Raw genomic sequence first — 25,341 nt, 5'->3', positions numbered from 1 at the left:
TAAAGAGGTGAAATTAAATAACATCTTTTTAATATGGCAGCAGAGATGTCGGGGGGGAGACATCTGTTTAAAATGTTTTTTGCTTTTTTTTGTATAATTAAGGACTCATACAGACAGAATTTAGTGAGAGTGGGCAAAGGTGATAAATAAATCCAGTAGGTGGCGGTAATGCGACATCGGGGAGGAAAACTGCCGTAAAACAACCAAAGAAGAAGAGTGAGGCGGGCCCCCCCCCCCCTGGCCCCGCCCATCGATCCCCACACCGGAAGTGTAGCTGTTGTTGTCACACTGGAAGAAGATGGCTGCCCCTCCGACTTTTTTTCAATGAAGACGCCGCAATTTCGTTCACATTTCGCCCCTCGCGTCGGAGTCACGGGCGGCCGCTATGCAAGCTGAAAGGCAAGTCCGTCCCGTTCACCGAGGCCCCCCTCGCACCGGCGCCGGGTGACCCTCGCCGCGTTAAGTCCCGCTGGTAACTTGCAGCTCGCCCTGGCACTGGCTAGGAGGCTCGCCGTAGCACGCTAGCTGGTTAGCGTGCTACCTTGTTGCTGGGTCCGGACGCCGGCCTCCCTGTGGCCACGGCCGAGCTCTCTCACCTGCTCCCGTGTAGAACGCCTTGGGTTTTTCTCTCGTTACCACAGTTTGCTCGCTGCGAGGTTGAGCTCACATCGAGTTTCAACCTCTGCCCAGGTCTTTGGAATATATCAAATAAATGAAACCACTGTACACACCATGTTGCACGGTGTGCATACATATGCATCTATTTTGATTGTCGATCAATTTTTTTTTGTTGTCTATATCATCTGGCTTACATATTTTATTTTCTTGTGTTATGTTATTTTCTGATTTCATTTATTTTTATTCTGACTTTGTTTTGCACAGTCTACAACACTCACTTTGCCCTTTTTATAGTTTCATTGCACCCGTATGAATTTACATACGCGTGACGAATAATTATCTTGACAGCGAAACTACAGCCAAGGGAACGAGCTTGGCAGGAGCAGTGGGGAAAGAAAACCCTGATGAGTTTGAGTCCTGTCTGGCACTGTGAACAGACACGGGAGGTGTAGGATAAGTGGCAGGCCTCTTTAACCCAAGGCCTGTCTGTTTCCAATCTGGATTTAGACCTGTGATGAGCAGAGACTTTATCTCCAAAAGCCACATATCTTATTACAGGTAGTTCCTTGGAGTTGAATCCCCTCTTTTTATTCAATTTTTTTTTCTGAGCCCTTGTATGAACTTGAAAAAGAAAGAAAATCCTTTTAATGGTCAACAATATACATTATTCAAGGTTTTCCCCACACAAAATGTCCACTTGAAGCACTCAACTTTAGATAGCAGAAACCTAGGAAAATATAGGCTTTGAAAATTGAGGCAATTTCTTTTGAAGTGGATTCCGTGACTCGTTTTCCGATGGAGCATCTCTAGGATGTGCTGGAACAACAAGCCCGATCCATTGGGCCCCACCTCGCAACTTCCAGGACTTAAAGGATCTGCTGCTAACGTCTTGGTGCCAGATACCACAGGACACCTTCAGAGGTCTTGTGGAGTGCCATCGGTGCCCATGACCATGTCACCGGCTCACCGGTTGGCCTTCCTTTTACCAATTTGGATACCGGGAACGCCCCACAAGACCTGTCGTTTTGGAGATGCTCTGACCCAGTCGTCTAGCCATCACAAGTCTAGCCATTTGGTCCTTGTCAAAGTGGCTCAGATCCTTACGCTTGCCCATTTTTCCTGCTTCCAACACGTCAACTTCAAGAAGTGACTGTTCACTTGCTGCCTAATATGTCCCACCTCTTGACAGGTGCCAATGGAATGAGATGAGCAATGTTATTCACTTCACCTGTCAGTGGTTTTAATGTTGCTGATCGATATGTGTTTGTGTGTGTGTGTGTGTGTGTGTCATGGATATGACTCACGGGTGGCCGGAAAGGTAGAGGGTACGTGTGTGTGTGTGTGCGTGCGCGCACAATTGATGTGTGTGTTTGAGAGAGCGAGAGAGAGCGAGCGCGAGCTTTCTACGCGGTCGAGGTGGATGTGGACGCCTCAGATAAAGTGTGTGTGTGTGTGTGTGTGTGTGTACAAACACACTTCCAGAATATGTGTTGCTCTATCACTGATAAGCAGGTACTCATGTCATGTATAATATATAATTTGTGCTCCTGTGTACTGTAGGGTGTGAATGATTTCTCTGGGAAGGTGACAGTGTTGGGCTGAAAAGACAGCATCGTCAACCGACCCCTCGCCTTGCAACCGGCGGTGGACCACAATGGTGAGCCGTTATCTTTCAGCCTAATTGAATTCATCAGCAAAAAATATTTGGCTGCGATTCAATTGTTATTATCGGTTTCAGCAACAAGTTTTGGAATATGCATTGGATCGAGCCGAGGTAAGTGCTGATGGTCAAATTCTCTACACGTATTTGTGCAGTCTAAACTGTTTGACAATTGTGCTGATCACTAATGTAATGTAATCATATAATATCCGTTGTCCAGTACATTGTTGAAAGTGCTCGACAGCGACCAGCCAAACGAAGAGTTTCTTCTGGTGGCAGGAAGAGTTTGTATCAGAAGCTCTATGAGCTATACCTGGAGGAATGTGAGAAAGAGCCAGAGTTAAAGGTAGGTTTGGGCTTACTCCCGTGGTTTATGCTGCATTCACCTGGAACACAGCAGACAGGAGATAGCAAACCGTAAGTCATGTGAGTGGAAGACAGCATGACGGCAGTTCGGCAAACGGCAACGGTACACGGCATTTGTCGTCCAAGTTAAAATATTTAAACTTTCTGCCGTCCTCTGCGACTGCATTACAGCAGGATGTTACGTAGGCGAGGAGCCGTCTCTAATGCGCGTGTCTGCTGCAGCCGCCGGAGACCTGGAGTTTAGGAATCAGAGCCGTAGATGCCATTTTCTCTGGAATATAGCACTTAAATGGCTTAAAAAATGGATTGATAGAAATATATATTTTTTCTATTTATTTATTGCGTGGAGGCTGTTTGGTGCTTGTAGCGGGGAAGCAGATGGAGGATTTGGACGTGATGGTCTTGGCAGTAAAGTTGCGAGTCCAGGTTATTATTTACATAATAATATAACTAAATATTAATAATTAATAAAAACAATAAAGCGTTCTTCTGCCAGTGGAAACCAGGTAATCAGCTACTGATCACTCAATTAACAGCTCAAGGTGTGCTCTCTCTCAAAGCTGCATAACAATACCCATAAATATATCCATAATGCCAAATAACCCATTGTCAAACCTGCCTGGAGATGAATAAGATGCTTTATAGTCGGCTTGTGTAAAGTTAACCAACTATGAATGACAATATGTTTTGGAGGGAATTTAACATTTATTTAAGTTTGCAATTAAATAGGAATAGGAAGCTGCTTTTTCTATAGCTACATGCATTACTTATATTCTTATATATACAACAGACACAAAATAATTGAGTTTATTATATCTTATTGGAGTCTTCATACACAACCATAGCTATCGTCACATTTTGCTGTGGTACCTCCCCCTCGCTCCTCCGTGCCGCTCAGAAAGTGACATCATGCCATGCTGTTTGCCGTCTCCCGTGTTCCATGTGAATTCAGCATAAATGGCAAAACAAAGCAAATATCTCTGGGTGTTCTTTCAGTGATTTCATTCGCATAGATTACAATTCCAAGATTATAAGAAAACACATTAATTGACAGAAAATAGCTCCTTGCTGTCACATGATTTCAGATTAATTGATGTTCTCGAACTGATAGTATACATATAACACATATAAAAGTCATTTGTAAAGAGTAACGGAAAACCCTTGATTATTCTCTTTGGTCTTCTTTAGAATTTAAGAAGAAATGTGAATCTACTGGAGAAGCTGGTGTCCCAGGAGTCTGTGTCATGCCTGGTCGTCAACTTGTATCCTGGGAATGAAGGCTATTCCCTCATGCTCAGGGGCAAGAATGGATCCGGTAAGATGTTCCACTCGTGTACCTCTGGGTTTTTGCCGGTTCCTTAAGTTTCTTGAAGTGCTTGAATTTCATCCTCAGAAATTTAAGTGAATACCTGGATATCTCCTCCCCACTGGTTTTGTTCTTCATTTGTTATTCACCACAATAAAACAATTCCAGAATTGCTTTCACGACATAGATTATTCCAGGGAAATATGAATTGAATCCAGCGTGGTTGGAAATAGACGACAATGAGATTAATAATAGATATATAGATATACTAATATAAATAATGGACAATGAGACTAAGATTATATTTTAATTAATAAAGATCACATTGAAAATGTATTGAATTCGGTTTTGCTTTAAGTACTTGAAAGATCTTCAATTTAATTTTGTAATACCATTATACTTAAATGAAAATGTAAAACCCATTAAACAAAAAAACACAGTCTATCTGTGACAGTTCGACAATTCAAGCACAAGATAAATGTGATCCAGACCTACAATTTTATTTTTTTTAAGTATCCTAAACACGTCATTGTCAAATTATTATTATTATTATTATTATTATTTTGATGCCGTTTCAGACTCTGAGACTATCCGCCTGCCGTACGAAGAAGGGGAGCTGCTGGAGTATCTGGATGCTGAGGAGCTTCCTCCCATTCTGGTTGATCTGCTGGAGAAGTCACAGGTTGAGACACAAAATGCATCACATTTGCGAGTCGTCACAAAAGGGTCATTTAACGGCCGACATCCCATCCCGCTTGTTTCTTCTCCAATCCAAGGGTGCACCGGCCAATAAAAAAGCGTCGCGGAAGTTGTTTTTTGAAAGGAATCTATGTTTCAGGTTAACTTCTTCCACTGCGGCTGTGTGATAGTGGAAGTGAGAGACTACAGACAGTCTGGTAACGCCAAGATGCCCACCTATCAAAGCAGACATATCCTGCTGAGACCGACTATGCAGGTACGTAGCGTGGGTGTCGAAACACATCCAGCGCATTGTACAGACCGGGGCAGGGGGGGACGTACTGGAATAATTCACGTTGTGATTGACTATAAGTATTTCACCGGGGTGAAGTGGAATCAGATTTAGGATGCCAACTGAAGATGACTTGCATTCAATGGTGGGGGAAAAAGTACGGGAAAGCCACACTTGAGTAAATGTAGAGATATCTTACTAAAAAAATGACTCTGATGGTAAAAGTGAAAGTCACTCATTAGAATACTACTTGAGTAAAAGTCTTAAAGTAGCTCATCTTAAAGGTACTTAAGTGTCAAAAGTCATTATGCCAGGTCTCCATGACAGACCCAGCCAGAGCCCTGGACAAAAAATACAAGCCAGTTCCACGGACCTGTCAACTCAGAATATGGGCTTAAGAGGGTTTGTTTACACTTAGCTTGCTGGCTCATATGAACCTTGTGATGGCTGGCTTCACTTACATCATTGGCAACCCGTTTTTCTCATGTTTTACTTCGTAGTGAGTAACAAAGGTGTTAGATGTGTTGTAAAGTGTATTTGAGTAAAAGTATACTTTTTTGTTAATGTTGCAAATTAAAAGTCGACAGAAACATTAAAACTCAAGTAAAGTACAGATAGTCACATAAAATACTTTTATACAGTAACAAAGTATTTTTAATGAGTTACTTTACACCACTGCCTGTACTAATGTTTGGGGGGACAGTGACAGGCCTTCCACTACAACTCTGCTCACCTGACTAAAATACACACAACTTTGTAATCTAACCCTGAAGTTTGTATTATGTGTATTTAATCCAGCATGGTTGGAAATAGACACTTCTAATTGTAGATGACAATGACATTAAATATATATATATATATATATATATATATATATATATATATATATATATATATATATATATATATAAATAGATGATGAGACTAATATTATATTTAATTAATAAAGCTCACATTAAAAATGTATTACATTTGTTTTGAGCAAAGTCCTTGAAAATGGAAAAAATAGTGCTTAAAAAGTACTTGAAAGTCCTTGAATTTCATTGTGTGATGTCAGAATGATTATATCCACGTCAGCAACTGCCACCACAGCCCGGCAGCATATGATGTGCATGTTACAAAAAATGGAAAGCAGAGTACTTCATATATAGTGATCTAGATCTTAGTAGATCTTTATATATATAGTGAGTCAGATAGAACAAAATACTGCAGTGATCTCCAGACAACATAACAATATTGATAAATAACAATTACTCTCTGTCTCCCTTCTGTCTTCTCCAGACTCTAATCTGTGACGTCCACGCCATGACCGGTGACCACCACAAATGGACACAGGTACATTTGAAGTGTCTCACAGAATCTCGCTATTCTTGTGACGGAAAGGTTCGGAACACAACGTCATTTTACGAATCACAAACCAGTTACCTGGTCCTTGATGTATTGGAAGGGCTAGAATTTCATCCTAAAAAATGACTTTAAGTACTGGAATACCTGAAAATAGCCCACGTTGTGCTGAAGTCCTTGAAAAGTCTCCATATAAAATATTTATTTGTTTGTTTTTTTGTTTGTTTGTTTGTTTATAAGATGAATTTCATTCTGTAATGTCAGATGGAGCCCAAACAGAAAGCACAACATATAAATAAATATATATAAAACATTTCCGACTCAGAAAACACAACATTACACGGAACGGGAAAGGTAGGCATTATTACCGTTCTTGATTCTGATTGGATATTGTCTTCAATTTCACCCTTGAGACTGAGGAAGCGGGTCCTGCTATGTTGCAGTTCCATGTGCTGTCTGAACCGATCCGAAAATCATCCTCAATAGAGTGACAGAGAAGTGAGAGGTTGCACCGGTGTTCATCCTTTCTTATTAATTCGAGTGTTGTTATCCTTTCGCTGCAGGACGACAAGTTGCAGTTGGAGAGTCAGCTGATCCTGGCCACGGCGGAGCCTCTGTGCCTGGAGCCTTCCGTCTCAGTGACCTGCACGGCCAACCGCCTGCTCTACAACAAACAAAAGATGAACACTCGTCCGATGAAACGGTAAGAGATGCCATGACACACCAGGGCTTGGAAAACTGAAGACAAAGTGCAAAGCTTGAACAAAACATGATTCTCCAACGAGTTATGGAATTAGAATGTCGGCCTTAGATTTTTTTTTTAATCAGTGCGTTAATCAGAATGAAGTGAGAACCAGAATACAATTACATTTTTAACAAGGCTTGAGTGGTGGAAAAAGTATTACTAGCTTTTATTCAAGTTAAAGTACAAAATACGCACACGCAAAATGACTAGTCAGAGTGAAAGTACCATGTTGATGATATGTAAATGTTAAAAGTAAAATTACTTGCAGCGTTTCCCACAGAATTAGATTCGATTTGTGGTGGTTGCTGACCGTAGTAAGAGAGTGGCTGAGAGAGTGTTTGGTTGACTAAGGAATTTGAGTAAAATAAAATACATCTCAAATAGAAACACAATATATATATTTTTTTGCTTTATTAAGAGTAACGGGACGCGCGATCGCTCCCTCTCAAATGTCACCATTGCGCATGGAGAGGGAGACAGGGGCTCAAATTGTGCCGATCGATCCCTCAGAGGACACACAGGGGACCCAAAACGTACTTGCATTTATGATTAACGATATCATTTTATTTTCAAAGGCTTTAATGCATGATAAGAATGACAGATGCATAGATCTGGGGCTATTTTATTATTATATATATTTTTTTGTTGTTTTTTTGTTTTGTTCAATTAGTAAACTAAAATAAGAATATATAATCTAAAATTAAACACAATATTTCTATTTGTTTTGTTTGGAAAAACGGGGAACACGAACGTACAGCAGAGAAAGTGATGTCGGTCGCTAACAAGTCTTTTTTTCTTTCTTTTTTTTGTAAATGCGTACAAGACAGAATAATGGGATGATCCTTAACGTATTTGTTCAATATGATGCAGAAACCTCTCACTTTGGTAATAATTATAACATTAAGAGCATGGTGAGACTATGTATGTGGCCGCCACAAATAAATCAATGTATGGAAAACACTGACTTGTCATATTCAGTCTATAATATGTTCCATAATGTATTTTTTCTACAGATGAGTTCTCAGCATATCCTGATGTCTTGCTTCTGATAGATATAAACATAAATCCTGATTTAAAGAATGTACGTGGAAATAAATCTATATTTCCAAAACTAAAATGTGTATATAAATCCAGATGTTGGAAATGTAGCAGAGTTAATAGTATAGATATTATAGTAAAAGTCGAAAGTCTTTGAAACTGAATATACTTACTTTAGTAAGAACAGATACTCGAAAAATGTACTGAAACACTTGTACTTTGTTCCTCTCCACTACTGCTGTTAAGCAACAAAGTTTATGCAGCTCGTTTATCGGTCTAAGTATTGGGTGGGGAGCAGAGGAAGTGAAATTTTAGGGGATTCCGTTTGCCGTCCAAGAACTGTTGATATTTCGCTCTAAATTTTGGCCGCCTGCTTAGCGTTCGCCGTGTAAACACAATCCAGTTCAACTGATCAGGGTTAAATCCGCGTGGCACGGATCTCTGCCCTTTTAGGTGTGTATGTGCAGAATGAACATGCCAGAAAGTGACATGATTACGGTGTGTACCTGTCGCAGTTGAGAGTTTGTAAGAGTTGAGAGAACTTTGATCGAATAATCTAGGCTTTGTCGATTGGAAGACGCTCCGTTCTCAGATGGGATATTAGGAATGCGTTGTTTACCTGAGAGTTGCGGTATTTGGAATATTGCCTCCTATTGCCCGTCCAGGAGCAGTTCCCTTCACATTCAATGGGAAGGAATTTGATTTATTTTCCTTAATTTGTTTTCGTACACGTTTTTAAGTCACAAGCTAAACCCCTCTGCGTCCGTGCCTTAGGTGTTTCAAGAGGCACTCCCGGGCTTCTCTGAACCGACAGCAAGAGCTGTCCCATTTGCCCACCCCGCCGCAGCTCCGTCTCTACGACTACTTGCAGCGGAGGAAGGAGCGGAAACCTGCGCCCACCATAGACCTCAAGATCTCCAAGACGGGAAACGTCAGTCACCACACACACATCCATATCTGTTGTTCTGTTTTCAGAGGCATTTCGGCATGAGGTACTCTAAAGCTGCTTTCACATATGCACTTCAAACGTGAAATTATCAAGACATTACCCAGAGGAGCTGTATGCGTGAATGCAAATGTCCGAATCCGTTGGACCGGGCATTAACAGGCTTTACCCAGCCACCATCCGAGTACAAAGTCAGGGTAATGCCCGAGTGAGCGGTATGTGTGAACAGAGCAGGTGGTTGTCCGGGGCATTCACAGCGAGTCAGTGGGTGTGTCGCATGTTGATGGCGTCATCTGTGACGTCATCAACACACCCACTCACCGAGGGTGAAAAAAGGGTCATTTACCGCTATTTATATTCCTTAATTTATTTATATTCCATTCCACTCTTTCATTTAAAATGCTGATACGTCCATATACAAAGAGTATCAACGCAAAAAAAGTCACAATTTAGTCAGTTGCCTCGTTCGCCATCTTAGGTGGGCTGTAAAACCCTGCAGCTTCATTGCTGTCTTGCCTCCTGCAAGTACCCAGGTTCCGCCCCTAAGCCAGTGGAGTATTTCCAGTAGGTGTGAACGTGTCTCATACGGACAATCTCTGGTTGTGTGCTACATGTGTGAAAGGGCAACTCCGGACAATGTCCAGACCTGATTATCAGGACATCTCATTCTGTCATTCATGTGTTAAAGCATTAATACAGTATTTTTTATATTCAGGGTTCTTGAAGGTTCTTGAAGGGCTTGAATTTCATCCTCATGAAATGTATGTAGTGGAATACCTTGAAAAAAGCCCCCTTATACTAAAGTGCTTAAAAAGTCCTTTGAAAAAAATGGGATAATTGAAAACCTGTGATGCCTGTGAAAACCTGTAGATTGTGAGATTAATATATATATATAATAGGTATACTAATATACCTATGAAAGATCACATTGGAAATTGATGATATATGTCCTTGAAAATGGGAGAAAAAAAATTGTGCTTAAACTATTTGAAAGTCCTTGAATTTTTTTCTGTAATGCAAGAATTGAACCCCGTATATAACACACTTCGTGATGCACTCTGATGTTTTCCTTTTCACCGGCAGTGTGTGGACATGTGGAAACAGAACAACTGCCAACTAAGTGTACCCAAGGAAATAGACGTGAGTCGGTCAGCCCTACTCTTAATCAACACACACACACACACACACACACACACACACACACACACACACAGACACACAGATTACAGCTTGAGGCTTACCATGCTCCTGGTAAAACAAACACGAATCTTCTTGCGTTTTTCTCCCAGGTGGAGAAGTATGCTGTGGTTGAACGGTCACTGCAGCTGGAGGATCCCCAGCCCACTGTCATCTGGCCCGCCGAGGTAAGCCTCGCAGTGACTGTCCACCAGCACCACCACTGTTTTGGTTTACAGATGCAATAAAGCTGTGGTTAAAAAGAAAAAAAATATATATATCTGGTCACTGGTAGGGTTGTCAAGACTAGGCTTGGGCCATATCACGATATTTGCCACCATATGCCATAATGCCCCCCCCCCCACCCCATCCGTCTGTCCGTCCGGTGCAGCAGAGCGCACGGACAACCCTCGTTCACTTGCGCGCACAAAGAGGATGTATGTATGGAACGCCAAAGAAAGGGGGTGGGGAAACAAGGCCATCAATGAACCATTCGGCGTTCCACATGTGTGTGGATCTATGCGGGCATCAGGGAGGAAGCAGATGGAGGATCGGGACGCGGTGCACAGATGGTCCGGTGATTAAGTTGTGGCTCTGGGTTATGACTTGCATTAATGAGATTATATTATTTAAAAAAGTGTTGTTTATTAATTGTCAGACAGAGCTGCCGAGTCTCACGCTTTGACCGTGAGACTGCACATCAACCAGTTCACATGCCACAACTCGTATTACTCATGCTGAGGATCCCAAAATAAGTAAAATTCGTTTTTTCTATTGTTATTTATTCACATGTATTCATTTAGCAGACACTTTTGTCCAAAGCGACTTATATAAGAGGTTAGAAACAATCGAAGCATACATCAACAGGCCTTAGTCGCAGTGCTACTGAATTTTATCAGTAGGAGCACCAGCGCAACTTCAAAATATGCCAACCTTTTTTTTTTTTTTTTAATCATCGTTTATCATGTGAAACACTGGGGGGGGTGTGTGTGTGTGAAGAGCTGAGGCTCTCGCAGTGTTTCCCATACATTGATTTATTTGTGGCGCAATATCAACACTGACCCTCACATGTTGATATTTGTTTTTTAACTATTCAAAATAGGTCAAATTTAATATCGTTGTAGAGCTGCGTGCTCAGCCCCAGTCCGTGCACACTCTGAATCAAAACATGATCATGGGTGGGACGTTTGGGTCGGCTACCGAAACCCGGTACCGCTATGGCACCGGTTCCTATACGATCGGTATCTACCGGACCGAATCGCAACACAGATTTCAGTGCCTCATCTGAGTGCCATGCCCGAGCTGCGAATTGAAGTATCATCACTCCTGTGCTCCGAAACTGCCACACGTGCCTTCACTAATCATTATGGTTTGGAGCGCGCTGCTGGAAATCCTCTGTATGACGCGCTCGTCAATGCCACATTATGGTCGCCCAGCTAATCAGATAAAAGAGGGGGTCGTAAAAGTTTTCACGATCAACAACGTCCAGTTCATACGAGCGGTCAGTTATGTGTTAACATGTAACGTGAAAAGTCTATGAAAAGTAATTAAGGACAAATGGGTTTAGTTCATAAATAAATAAATAAATTTAAAATAAATTCTTTGTGGAACATCCTCACATCTTGTGCACATTATGCTCGCCCTCCCCCTTGTCCTCTGCTGCGTGTGAAAGGGGATCCTCAGCACAGAAGAGGATTAAATATGATGGTCAACCATTGGAGCAACCTCGAACTTTAGTGCATGATCTCCTGTTTCTTAATTCAACCAGATACGAGTGCAAGATGCTGTAAGTAATCAGAATTAAAAGTGTTGTTAGTTTTTTAGTGCATTTTTTTTCATATTTCATTACACTGATCGGCCACAACATTAAAACCAACAATAAAGCTGTGGTATCTGGCACCAAGATGTTAGCAGCAGATACTTTAAGTCCTGTGTGTTGCGAGGTGGGGCCCCCATGGATCGGGCTTGTTGATCTCACAGATGCTTGATCGGATCGGACCCTAACCCCGCCCATCCACATGATGTAGAAGAGACGTGATTCATCAGACCAGGCCACCTTCCTTCATTGCTCCAATAGTCCATTTCAGACGTTCACGTGCCCATTGTAGGCACTTTTAGCGGAGGACAGGGGTCAGCATGAACACTCTGACCGGTCGGCTACGCAGCCTTGTACGCAGCAAGCTGTGATGCACCTTTTCAGTTATTTGTGCTACAGTAGCTCTTCTGCGGGAAGATTGTGGAGCGGAGTGGATTTTCACTTCTGCTAGATTAGCAAACCTGTCCCTCCTCCTCACCCAGTTGAGCGAGGGGTGCGGGGGAGAAGTGGCGTCGAGAGGGCAGCAGGGGTTGCTGTGTTCTCTGCGAATCCAAGTTTCTGTGAGTGCCAGAACTTGGGAGTGCGGAGTGGGTGGCGGAGGCAGCAATATAGTCTGCCTTGTTGACCGCGGACTGGCAGTTCCGCATTCCCATAGAGAAAGGAGGTGGCAATGCTTTCTGAAGAGAATGCAGGTAGACAGGGTTGCGAGAGCTCCTGGGAGTGACATGCGCTTCTGGTGAACAACAGGAATATACTGTAAGCACTTAGCTGAGACAGGGCGTCCTCTGTGTCCTCACTCAGTGGACTCGCACAGGTAGACTCATGGCTTTGAGTCTTTACACAAGGACGTCTGTTGCTTCACTACAGTAGTATGTACATATTGATCGGTGGCAGCTGGTATCGCCTACTCAATTATCACCACAACTGGCTGGGATTGCCCTCGTCAATGAAACTAATCAAACAATGGCTAAACAATCACAAAACATAGAACTGACCGTTCTGGCGGAACAACAACAAGAATGTTATCTAACCTTAAGCCAACTTCCAAGACACTAACAGGATACTAATAGACCAGAAACAAGTTACAAACAATTGCAGATTGTGGGGTTCAAGTCTGGTGCAGTTCCCGCACCGACTGAGGTGCACGCAACTTCTTGCATAAAGCCATTCGCTCTCCACGATCCGGCATAAAGACTCACCGTTTCGCCAAAGAAAACAGATACAAGCAAAATGTTTTTATCATAGATGTATTTATTGTAGTTGAATGAAACCAAAAATGTGTCGTGCGCGACCGCGCGTAGCGGGGACACTTTCTCGGTCAACCAACCCCCGTCAGCAACACGTTGGGCGGGGCCGCATCGCGATATAACATTTTGGGTATCGGCCAAGCCGAGGTGACCTTTGCAACTTACGTCTACTGCTCTCGACCTCACGCAGGAAGTTGTAGACGACTACACCTTCGAGTGCGAGGTGGGTGGCCAGGCCCAGAGGACCAAGGTGTCAATCTTCCAGTCGAAGGGAGACCCGCTGGTGTACGGCAAGATCTACTGCGCCAAAGAACCAAAAACGGAGGATGACGGCTCAGACCTGAAGCTCATACACGCGCCGTACGTACGGGATATGTTGTATCGAAGTGTCCGCAGCATCCGGATCGCACACGAGTACCTCAATACTATGCTCTCGACATAACACCTTTCCTCTACTGCCTTTTCAGTTTCCTCATAGGTTCGAAGATCGACGCAGACCGGTGAGTCACTTTTTGTGCGCGTTGAGGTTGTACGTAGACAAAAAAAACAGACGCCCTGTCGACGAGATATTGATGTTTCTCGACTGTCCCTGATTTTGCAGGTTCCTTAATCAGTACAAAGGAGTGTACGAGCGAGATGTGAAGTGTCAGGTCAAGATGTCCCATAACTCAGGCAGCGTGGGACAGGGCCCTCCCTCCCCCAGCAAAGATTTTGAGGTGAGTATTGATGCAACACGGACCATTAGTATTTAGAATGGATGCAAATAGGGACTTATGGCAAATAAAAGATACATACAGTTATCTAGTGATCTCCGGTGGTGGCATTTGTACGTTTTTGCTTGTTTGTACTATTCTTCAGTATTGGTGCTTGCTGCCATTTTATATGTAGAAGTGTATTGTATTGTAGTAGTTGCTTCGGGAAAAAGTGTGGTATTATCGGAGAATGGCCCTTTTACAGGGTTCTGCGTAGGTCCTGCTTGAAGTGCTTGAATTTCATCCGCCAAAAATGAATTTCTGGAATACCTTGGAAAGAGTCCCCCTTTTGTGTTGAAGTGCTTGAGAAGTCCTTGAAATAAAAAACGGCATCATTGAAAACCTGGGATATTCCCGCCGGTTTTGTTATTCAAATCGTAAAGTAATACAATTGTATATTTTGCCAAGGAAATGTAAATTGAATCCAGCATGGTTGTAAATAGACACATCTAGTTGACGATTGGGCTGTGATGGTATGAATTTTTTCTTACTGCGGTGAAAAGGCTAGGATCACCACAGTATTTCACCACACGGTTTACTGACCGGGGCGGGTGGAGGCACTTTTTTCTTTTCTTTATTTGATACAGACGCTGACTCCGTTCTTTCAAATAAAACCCCTAAAAACACAGGTTTTAGGGGTTCTATTTGGAGGAATGGGGACAGGGCACAGAGCTGTTCATCGTGCGCATTGCGCATTGAACCGTGTGCTCAGTTCACATTGAATAGCCAAATTTGATTTGACTGACAAAATTCTGAGTCGGGTACATCCCTACAAATAATTATTAACAATTGACACGCACAATATTAAAGCACAAAGTTTAAATGACGAGTGGAGCAACTAAAGGTTTTGGTTCTCCATAAGCCCTTGAACGATTGTTAGCTTGCTTATAAATGCAGACCTGCCAACCTGCATGCGTTTTGTGTACCAACCACGCAATTCTTGCTGAAATTACACAGGTACGAAATGACAGCTGAAACTACGCAAATTTATAGTTACTGTATATATTTTTCTTTTATATATATGTATGCATTGTGAGGTAAAATGGGAAGTGGGAGAGTTATAATAGAGCACACAAATGTGAATGTAATGTTAACATATAAAAGGTGGATACACTGATCGATCGATCGTCCGGTTTTCAGCTTAGTCGGCCATGGCCGGTGACCAGTCGATCAGTGTCAGATATGTTTGATTCTGCGCCGGTCAAATTTACTTGCCCCATACAGTGCTCATGTACTCGTTAAAATGCCCCAATACTCTAACCCGATACCAACGTGACGTAATGTAGTTGTAGTTGAGGCACAAAAGTGAGAGTGAAAAAAAAAATTAAATGACGGCTGTTTGGAGGTACTTCAAGGTAAACGAGAAGATTGGAAAGATCATTTGTCTATTGCCTGACAATATTCCAAAATTGTGCAGACTGCGTTTCTAACGCTCTCACTATGCACTGTGCAGCTGTCCTGTCACGTGAGCGTGATCAGATCACACAATGTATTTTGAACCTGTGTATGGGCTGGTTGGTTCGTCCACCGATAACTGGACCAGCTCTGGGTACCAAGGTGCAGAGGTGCCCTCCGAGGAGGCAAGCACTCTTCGTTCTCACTCTCATTAGCAGCATAAAAAATAGTGCTTTAAGAAAGTCCTTGAATTTAATTTTTGCAACGCCAAAATGACCCCTGTTTTTAGCTTGACACAAACATTTTGCACGGACGGGTGACAAACTGTCGATGTGACGTTTGCAGGTAGATAACTTTTCTGCTCTGGTCCAGACATCTGTATTGGGGAAAGGAGTCAAGCACCGGCCCTCTCCCATCAAGCTGCCTTCTGGATCAAGCAGCAGCTCCTCAGGTACCAACCATTAATTGTTGTGCCTCAGTCTGTTTGTGAGTTTGGTGGAACTCTAATCTAAATCATAGATGTTTTTATAAATAACCATATTTTTATAGGTATTATGCCATCAACTCTAGTCCTATACAATAGACCATAGACTACATTTAGCCACATCCTAATTGACAGCTGAATCAAAACACTTGGAGAACATTGTAAGCACATTAACTTTACATCTATTTAAAATAACAACAGGAAAGCTAACCTATGTCAATTTTTTCTCAGGGAATTCATTGAAAGTGTGTATTATCGTCCATCTTAATCTAAGAAAGCAAAAAGCATGGCCACATGTGCAAAACACCAAAGAATACACAAGGCATTTATAAAGAAAAAGAGGAATTCTTATGGCCTGCGGGACCCACCACATCTGCTATGCGCTATGGGGGAAATCTCAGTGGTTTGGGAAATTGTTTTTGTTTGACTTAATTATGAATACACCAACAACTGAGCTGGGATCTTTTCTGCTCTTTAGGTAATCCATATAGCTCCCAGGTCACTAGTGGTCTTCTCAAGTGTCCTACACCCCCTCCAGCCAAAAGCCAGTCTCTGAACAGGAAGCACTCCCTGGAGCTGGGCCAGGTGGGCCTACTGTCCCCAGCTGCCCTCTCTCCCATGGGCTCCACGCAGAGTGAGTACATCTGGTTCATGGGTTTATTGCATTTTATCAAGCGCGGTCATAGTCCTAAGCAGGAGTTCTGCTGGAGCCGATGAAAGGGATTGCAATACTTTTCCCTGCTCTGGGTTATTAGGTTTTTATGCAAAACCATAAAAATAAATAAATCGTCAGCAAGTTGCTTTTACAAATCCAGCCCGGCAAACCAACAAGCAGAAAGTTTGGCTGTAACTTAACCGCAAAATGTTTTCACCCAATACATTTTTTTATAATATTTCATCTGCTGGGTTTTTAGCAGGCTTGGAAGTGCTTGAATTATTTCATTCTCGGAACTTGAAGTACTAGAATACCTTGGAAATAGTCCCTTTTTGTGCTGAAGCTGTGCTGAAGGCGGCACCATGTCTGCCTGTTCTGGTATATCTACAGCTAGATTTATTTATCTATTTATTTATCTATCTATTTATTTATTTGTCTATTTATGTATCTATCTATTTATTTATTTATTTGTTTGCTTATTTATTTATTTATTTGTCTATTTATTTATTTGTCTATCTTATTTATTTATTCATTTTGTCTTTTCCGCTTGTCCTTCCCCCCCGTCCCGCTAGGGTCAGGGACCCCCAAGCCATCCACCCCCACGCCAACCAACACACCCTGCTCCACCCCCCACCCAGCCGACTCCCTCTGCGCGCCTCTTTCCGTGACCCCCCCCCCACCGGAGCCGCCGCCGCCTGTTCAGTCCCAGTCGCAACCCGCCCTCCTGGCCCCCTTTGCCCCGCAGCAGCTGGCGCTGAGCCAGCAACTGCCCGTCATGACCATGTTGCCCACCATTGGGACGTCCATCACCACGGGGACCACGTCCTCCCAGGTCATGGCCAATCCCGCCGGCCTCAACTTCATCAATGTGGTCGGGCCCGTCTGGTGAGAATTGGTATTTTATCTATTTTTCTTGTTTGCTGGTCTTATTCTTCTTTGTAATCAAAATATACTGTACATCAGTCTATTTTCAAAATTGTTTTGCCTTGTTTCATTCTGTCTTTCTCTCTGTGTGAGTTCAGCAGTCCACAGACACTAATGAGTGGCTCCAACCCAATACTGGGTCCCGGCCTAAATCTGAGTGGAATCCTGCCCCCGGGAGGCCTCATGCCCGCCATGCAGCCGACCGCGCAGACCTGTAAGGCTTTCCCATTTATACTTTAATCTTACAGTACATGTTTCACATTAGCAGGAGCGCTTGGGTTCATGTGCTGTGCCCCACGCTGGCAGTAAATCAAAAGCAGGATCTCTATGACTACCATGGAAACTAGGGCTGCACTGTTGTATTGTATTGTATTGTTTGTTCAGCCTGATTGCGTTATCGAAAAATGTCAATATATCAGGGTTCTTACCGGGTCCTTGAGGTGCTTGTTGTGCCCAGGAATTTAAGTACTGGAATTACCTTGAAAATAGCCCCATTTGTGCTGTGTGTGAAAGTCCTTGAAAAAGAAACGGAAAACACCTGTGATATTTCCCATGGTTTTGTTATTCAAATCGTAACGTACAGTTGGTACCTCGACTTACGACTGTAATTCGTTCTATAAGAACAGTCGTATGTTAAAACAGTCGTATGCCGAAGCAATTTTTCCCATATACACCACGCTCATATTTTTCTCTGATTTCCTTCTTGGTTTCAATGGGAATTCTTTTTTTTTTTTTTTTTTTCCCCCATCATACTTCTTCGTAGGACTCATCATGAAGGGTGAAAATAAACAAAATATACAGCACAAACACAGTAAATATGAAAAAAATATTGATAGGCCACAAACTACGTGCACACATGATGTAGGTCGTCTGCTGACTGGCTGCTGACTGACTGCTGACTGACTGCTGACTGGCCGCCGACGCACCAACTGCAAATTTCCACGGTCGTATCTTGGAGCAGTCGGTCGCAAGTCAATACAAATTTTCGCAACTATCGCTGCTCGTATTTTGGATTGGTCGTAAGTAGATGCAGTCGAGTAAGTGGAGGTACCACTGTATTAAAAATGTTTCCAGAGTCGCTTTTACGGCGTAGATGATGCCAGGGAAATGTACATTTAATCCAGCTTGGTTGGAAATAGACTTAAAACAGATAGAAGCCTACAAAATACACAGCGATAACATTTCAATGAGGAATTACAAAGAAGGGGAATCATAAAAATATTTTTTTATTTGTGAATCGTCGACATCCCGGAGGTGAACAGGGCTTTCCGTGCACCCGATCGCCGTGCCCCGTTCCTCCAAATAAAACAACTAAAAACAGTGTGGAGAGGGGGCATGGAGGAACGGGGCTCCCTAGGGATGGGTATCGATGATTATCAATCCGGTACTTTAACGGTACTCTTAACGGTTCTTTACAAAGAAAACTGAGAGCAAAACTATTGTCTGCGCATTACGCATGGAGAGGGGGCGATCAGGGCGCAATCTACGTGGTGCCATTGTCACTCCCTCAGATCAGGGTCTCCTCGTGCGTGTGTGAGAGCCAGGCAGAAGGAGCCGCCCCCGCCCCCGTGAGAGAGAGAGAGAGAGAGAGAGATGTCTCTTCTGATAATAGCGAAAAGCTTCTTACACAGATATCTTAATCTTACTGCAAGTTAGAAATAAGTGAATAGAAAATCACTTTCCTTATTTTCTCCAGTAACGTTGAAGCTTATCGATATTACGGTCTTGAATAATTTCGCCCCGGGACTCGTTTGATACCGGGTGTCAGTACCCAGTATTAAACGGCTACTGACACCCGCTTAATCCCGGGTAGTTGGTAGCTCCGTACCCCCCTCCGACCCCCCGCACCCCACCCCCCAGAAAAGTCAAATATTCACATTGAACAGCCAAATCTCATTCGACTGGCAAAATTCTTAGTCGCCCGAAAGATTATATTATATATATATATATAGATATATATATTTAAATGTATTATATTTGTTTGATGTGAAGTCCTTGAAAATGGAAAGAATTGTGCTTGAAAAAAGTACTTTAGAGGCCTTGAATGTCATATCAATACAGGTACTCCTCACTTAACGACCAAGTTCCGTTTCCTTGGACCAGGTTGTTAAGCAAATTGGTCGATAAGCGAGGACCCGTGTTATTTCACGGTAAGGGGGCGTGGCCATTGCGAACGCTAGTGTAGTGAATGCTGACAGACTGCGGGAACGACACTGAGACTGGGAAAGGTGATGAGATGTATATAGTGTAAATAGTATATGCAGTATATATAGTGTATATGGTATATACAGTGTGTATTGTGTATACAGTGTATATAGTATATAAAGGGTGATGTGTGATGAGATGCTTGACGCTTAGACGCCGTGGTACCGACTGGTCAGAGATCTGGTCGTAAGTCGGAGCGGTCGTTAAACAGGTAGGTCGTTAAGTGAGGAGTACCTTTATTAACAAAATGACATCATCTTATTCCGATCTTGAGAAAGGTAAAGTCCTTGCTAAAGTTGCCAATAAAAAAAAATCGCCATCAATTACACAACACGTTTTTTTGTTGCTTTTTTGATTCTTTTTTTTTCCACGTCACATATTTTTTCCGCATTGTGCCATTTTAACGCACAATGCGTGTTGCTCTCCGGACAAAGCGATGGGACGTCAGGTGTCTGTTTGCTTCCACCTCTGTTCTGTTTGGATGATGAGATTTTTGTGTCTTTCCCTCCCCCAGCCAGCCCCTTTGGCCTGAACAGCAGTGCAGGTTTAGGACCACTTAACCTGCTGCAGGTACGGCATCGCGCTTCTTCCTTCTCTCTGCCGTTCGCCTGGTGTTACCAGATTAAATAGAGATACCGCTTTTCCTTCTTCACCACTTTATCGCTACGCCTGGCACAGGCATGGCGGCATTTATTCGGTTGGCCAACCATGGCGATGTTAATTCCCTGCTCCCTTGCATGAAATTCCTCGTAAATGTGTTAGTCGAGGCGAGGACGTGGACGTCATCAGGGGAAGGAAATGCCCATCATGAATGCTCTATATCAGTGATTCCCAACCTGGGGTGTACGACCCCCAAAATGGCATGGCCATAGGCCGCCAGGCCTTGGACGATTTCAGGCATGTGTTTCCTAATAGATGAATATTGGTTCAAAAAGTGTTAGAATAGAAATTCAGACAAAATCCATGAGTATATGTTATTACGTATAGTATGCCCAAAAAACTTTGCTCCCTCTAGCATTCAGACAAAAACAACTGCCAACCGCTGATGAACGCATGAGAAAAAACATGTATGTATTTTTTTTGTTTGTTCGTTTTTTTTTTTGCCCGGCTGTTTACACCCACTTTCCACGTGACCCCATATGCAATTCTCGCATTTACACCATAGAGTAGAAAAAGTATTTAAAATCAACTGGTTATTATGTTCTCTCACTTCTTTGGGTTTTGCCTATAAACGTTTTATCTTATCTTTATATTTTGTTGGCACTGTAGCTGCGGCCGATTGGAGCCATTTGTCGTTTCTGAAACTAATGGCAGGAGCTGAGAGGGAGAGAGGGGGCAGAGAGAGCTGAGGTGTCCTGAGCCCCTTTCACACATAATTCCCGGTAGATTACAGGGATAACCTTTCCGGCACCGCTAGGGAGTTCAAACGCAGCTACATCCGGGAACATTTCCGTCTTGCACCTTTTAACACATGCCATGATAACGCCGGAATAGATGGGGCAAGGGACAGTCCAGCAGAAGGTCCCCCGGTGCCGTCGCGAACCACACCACCCGCGCCGGAGAGCGACAGACGGGGCAGCAGCGCACGCTGCTCATTCACTTTCATTGTGTGTGTGTGTGTGTGTGTGTGTGTGTGTGTGTGTGTGTGTGTGTGTGTGTGTGTGTGTGTGTGTGTGTGTGTGTGTGTGTGTGTGTGTGTGTGTGTGTGTGTGTGTGTGTGTGTGTGTGTTTCTGTTGGATGCATTGCTAACTCTGCCTTCCTGCTCTTGTGCCCCGGTTCGCCTGTGCTTTATCTCTCCGCCAATCCTTCCATCCCCTGCCCCTCCCCTGCTTCTCCCTACTCTCCCTCCCTTCGTGTGTCTCCAGATCCCCACCGGGCCGCTGATGTTTAACTCTCTGCAGCAGCAGCAGCTGTCTCAGTTCTCCCCACAGCAAAGTCAGTCGGCCACCTCCAGCCCCCAGCAACAGGGGGAGATGGTGAGACACAGACGCTTTGTACAATGTATTTAATTATTTTTCAAATCGACTTAAATGCTTTTTAATCGTTAATATGAAAATACGTTACGCACACATTCACACTTCCAGAATGTGTTGCTCTATTACACAATTAGCAGGGACTGATGTCATGTATAATATATAATATGTGCTCCTGTAATATGTGCTGTGTACCACAGGGTGTGAATGATTTCTCTGGGAAGGTGTGCGTGTGCGTGTGTATGAGACACTGAGACTAAGGTTCTATTTTAACGAATAAAGATGTCATTGAAAATAGATTCTATTTGTGTTGTGTGAAGTCCTTGAATTTCATTTCCACAATGCCAGAATGAACCCTGGGAATGGATCCAGAGCTCATAACACTGGTAGACTAGCAAGTGATGTGAGTAATGAACAGTGAACTCTGACGCGTGTTGCAGGGTGACCAGGGGGCGGAGCAGGGTCTGGGAAACCAGCAAACAGCTGTCATCAACCTGGGAGTTGGAGGCTTCATGTCGCCGCAGACAGCAGGTAAAACGGGCAAACACACACACACACACACACACACACACACACACACACACAGATGCCTACACGTGATGTGCATGGGTCGCTGGAAGCAGACGCTGTAATGTCTATTCGTGTATCTTTTTAAATGCGCGCTTTGAACTGAGCTTCTCACTGTGGAACTCCCCGTCCTTCTGGATGAAACCCACTCACACAGCGATGTACATAAAACCCTTTTTGATTTCCGATGCGTCATAGCAACACGTTGTTGCCACATCGTCGCCGTGACTTGAAACTAAATTGAATTGTCCCTCTTTCAGGGGCTTATGTTAGGTTCAAGGGGTTTCTCCTTTTGGTTGTTGGTTTTTGTGCATCATCATCATCATCCTCATCATCCGTACATCATCAAAGCCCTTCCACACACCACTTCTGCCGCTTTCCTTTCGAAAAACATAGTTTTGTTCGTGTGTGTGTGTGCGTGTGTGTGTGCGTGTGCGTGTAATTTTCCAAATCTACATAAATGCTCTTTAATCTGTGAATAAACCCTTAAAGGAATGCAATTGTTTTTACCATGTCCTTGAGGTGCTTGAATTTCGTCCTCAGAAATGTAAGTACTGGAATACCTTGAAAATAGCCCTTTTGTGCTTAAGTGCTTGAAAAGTCCTTGAGGAAAAAAAATAAACAATCATTGAAAACCAGTGATATAGAAATGTTTATGCCAGGGAAATGTAAATTGAATCCAGCATGGTTGGAAATAGACAGTTATAATAGTAGATCACCTTGGGATTAGTTTTATATATATATATATATATATATATATATATATATATATATATATATATATATATATATATATATATATATATATATATATATATATATAAAGCTGTGCTAATATTAATAATACAGTAAGACTAAGATTATATTATATTTTAATTAATAGAGATCACATTGAAAATGTATTATATTTGTTTTGCGTTAAGCCCTTGAAAATGAAAAAAATTGCTTAAAAATGTACTTGAAAGTCCTTGAATTTAATTTTGTCATGCTAGAATGAACCCTGTCTTACAGCAGAAAAACTCACTTTTCTACCAGTTTTGGTTTCAACTCTGTACCAAAGTGACACAGCAGCGACACATCATTGGTGGCATCATCAACAGTAGTGCTTTGTTTTTTTTGTTTTGTTTTTAGCCAGCCAGTTACAAAGACAGAAACGTGGTTTTCTCCATTTTTCTTGTTTTGTACTCTTGTTCTTTGTTTTTTTTTACTCCCCACCCTTATTCCTTTCACACCTTTCACTATTTTTGTCCTACTTCCTACTTACCTGCCCACCTTTCTGCAACACTTCCTTGCGCTTTTGGCTCAAACTTCTCCTTCCCAAACGTCTGCGTACTTGTTTTTTTTTCTGTTTATTATTTCCTCCTCTTTTGTCCTTGGTATGCCCTTCCTTCGCTTCTTTCTCTCCGTGTGGCTCATCCACTCTCTCCCTCTCTCTCTCTCTCTCTCCCCGGGCGCCTCACTTCTTGTGTAAAACTCCCTGCAAACCTCATCTTTTTTTCTGCCGCTTCCCTCCTCCTCTCACCTCTATCCATCCGGGGGTCCTTCCCCAAACCCCCTCCCCCCTCCCCTTAGTGCTTTCCCGGTTGGGCTGTGGGCTGGACGGGCCTGGGCCCCTGCTGCCCTCTCCAAGGCTTCAGCAGCAGCACCACCCACAGATCCAAGTAATACAGCCACTTTCAACATTTATACACACAAATACCTAGCTGTTTGGGCGCTCCCATTGATAACCCAAGTAGCATTGAGTCTAAATTAGACTCAATGCCACAGGAGACGTCGATTTAATCATAAAACCGGCTTATTTCCGCCTTAATCTAGTGGGCATGTGTGTGGTTGTGTGTCGAGAAACTTTACGGCCTGCAATGTCACCCAAGTCACACAGGAATGCTTTTTTGGCCGATTTATCCGCAATGTCTTATCTGCTTTTAAGCTTTATTATTCTAGAAATATCGAAAAGGTCCTTGAATATTTGACCTTGATGGTGGCCATGGCATATGGCCTTTTTCCTCAACTGAAATTGTAATCCTATACTTTTTTTTGAAATAGGAAATGTTGATATTTAGTAACATGAAGTATTTTATTGCTCCGAATATGAGTCAAAGTCTGAATTGAACATTTCACAGTGTTACCTATAACATTCATTCAGTTCATCCGTTTTTGCGAATAATAGATAATTCCCGTGAAGCCAGTGGCTTCAGGCTGTATCCGAATTTTTGAGTTCTTCTGTCGCAAACACATGCAGTTCTCCCCTGAGTGCTCTGGCCAGCTCCACCTCATCCCGTGTTGTTTGTTTGGGTCCATTCGGTTTGGATTGACTTCCGATACTCCCGGCATCGGCGCTTGTCCGCTTTACACCATTTCCAGAAACTAACAGAAGCGTCAAATCGGGGAAGGCATGTTCTCGCAAAGCATCGCGTCGCGACGCGATCCGATCCCACCGCGGTTGAACCGACGGACCAGACGCATTTGGGTTGTATGCTCCGAAGCATGTGGCGTGAGGCATTTACTGGGTCTGATCTTCCGTACTCCGTTTTGTTTTGCGCTAAGTGGAGGTTGTATTCCCCTCCCCCCACCCCTTTCCGGAGTTCGCCGAGCAGAAAGCTCGGCTGCATGTCTGTTTTGACCCCCCCCCCCCCAGAACGACTCCCAACACCGCACGACGACCGACTTCTAATGACAACCTACCAACCACCCCACTCCCACACCTTGGCTTTACCTCTTCACTTTCTCTCCCTTCCCAACACCACCCATCCACCACTTGTCTGGATACCGTATGGCATACAGCAGGAGAGCTAGGTCCTCCCGGGCTGGGAACACGCTTCACTAACCCGCTTACACCCGCAGCTCATTTGGCCGAGACGTCCGGCGACGGGTTGTTTACGCTTGGACCACGACGTACAGGCGCGCACACACACACACACACGTGTTTCTCACACCTAGATTTGGGCTTGATACCAAGATGGCGACTAACAATGTGTTCTCTCTGTCTCTCTCCGTTGGATATAGTTGCAATTCTTGCAGCACCAAATACAGCAGCGGCAAATGGCTATGGGAATAGCGGCACCACTGGGGGGGGCACCACGGCCGCATACCGCCAGCCAGCCAAGAAGTAAGAGGAAGAGAAGCATGCCGCAGGCGCTCCCCAAATCGTGACCC

At 43.3% G+C, this 25,341-nt stretch overlaps 1 protein-coding gene across 3 annotated transcripts; it reads left to right on the top strand.

Moving 5' to 3' along the window:
* The first annotated feature begins 2,186 nt into the window (after nt 1-2,186).
* supt20 (SPT20 homolog, SAGA complex component) lies at nt 2,187-25,340 on the top strand. 3 transcript variants are annotated; one of them, XM_080014324.1, is made up of 23 exons: nt 2,187-2,275; nt 2,357-2,392; nt 2,499-2,624; nt 3,833-3,959; nt 4,529-4,632; nt 4,789-4,905; nt 6,202-6,255; nt 6,828-6,967; nt 8,822-8,978; nt 10,077-10,133; nt 10,283-10,357; nt 13,423-13,592; nt 13,700-13,732; nt 13,834-13,948; nt 15,752-15,830; nt 16,342-16,497; nt 17,091-17,403; nt 17,541-17,656; nt 20,162-20,217; nt 21,514-21,624; nt 22,062-22,152; nt 23,761-23,849; nt 25,192-25,340. In XM_080014324.1, the coding sequence occupies exons 1-23, from the start codon at nt 2,273-2,275 to the stop codon at nt 25,336-25,338; spliced, it is 2,472 nt and encodes an 823-aa protein (XP_079870450.1). In that variant the 5' UTR covers nt 2,187-2,272; the 3' UTR covers nt 25,339-25,340. The 3 variants fall into 3 exon arrangements, with proteins under 3 accessions (XP_079870450.1, XP_079870449.1, XP_079870451.1); XM_080014323.1 differs by having other exon boundaries at nt 15,725-15,830; XM_080014325.1 differs by lacking the exon at nt 23,761-23,849 and having other exon boundaries at nt 15,725-15,830.
* Nucleotide 25,341: the final 1 nt, after the last annotated feature.

The sequence above is a fragment of the Zeus faber genome (genome assembly GCF_960531495.2).
Source record: "Zeus faber genome assembly, chromosome: 14".
Lineage (NCBI taxonomy): Eukaryota > Metazoa > Chordata > Actinopteri > Zeiformes > Zeidae > Zeus > Zeus faber.
Note: the sequence above shows the minus strand (reverse complement) of the source record. Positions and strands in the feature narration are given on the sequence as shown.

Excerpts from the sequence above, each read along its gene's own strand:
- supt20 (XM_080014323.1), top strand. Across the intron at positions 13,733-13,833 it reads TCGAAGATCGACGCAGACCG|GTTCCTTAATCAGTACAAAG; the intron begins GTGAGTCACTTT and ends CTGATTTTGCAG. Across the intron at positions 22,153-23,760 it reads CATGTCGCCGCAGACAGCAG|TGCTTTCCCGGTTGGGCTGT; the intron begins GTAAAACGGGCA and ends CCCTCCCCTTAG.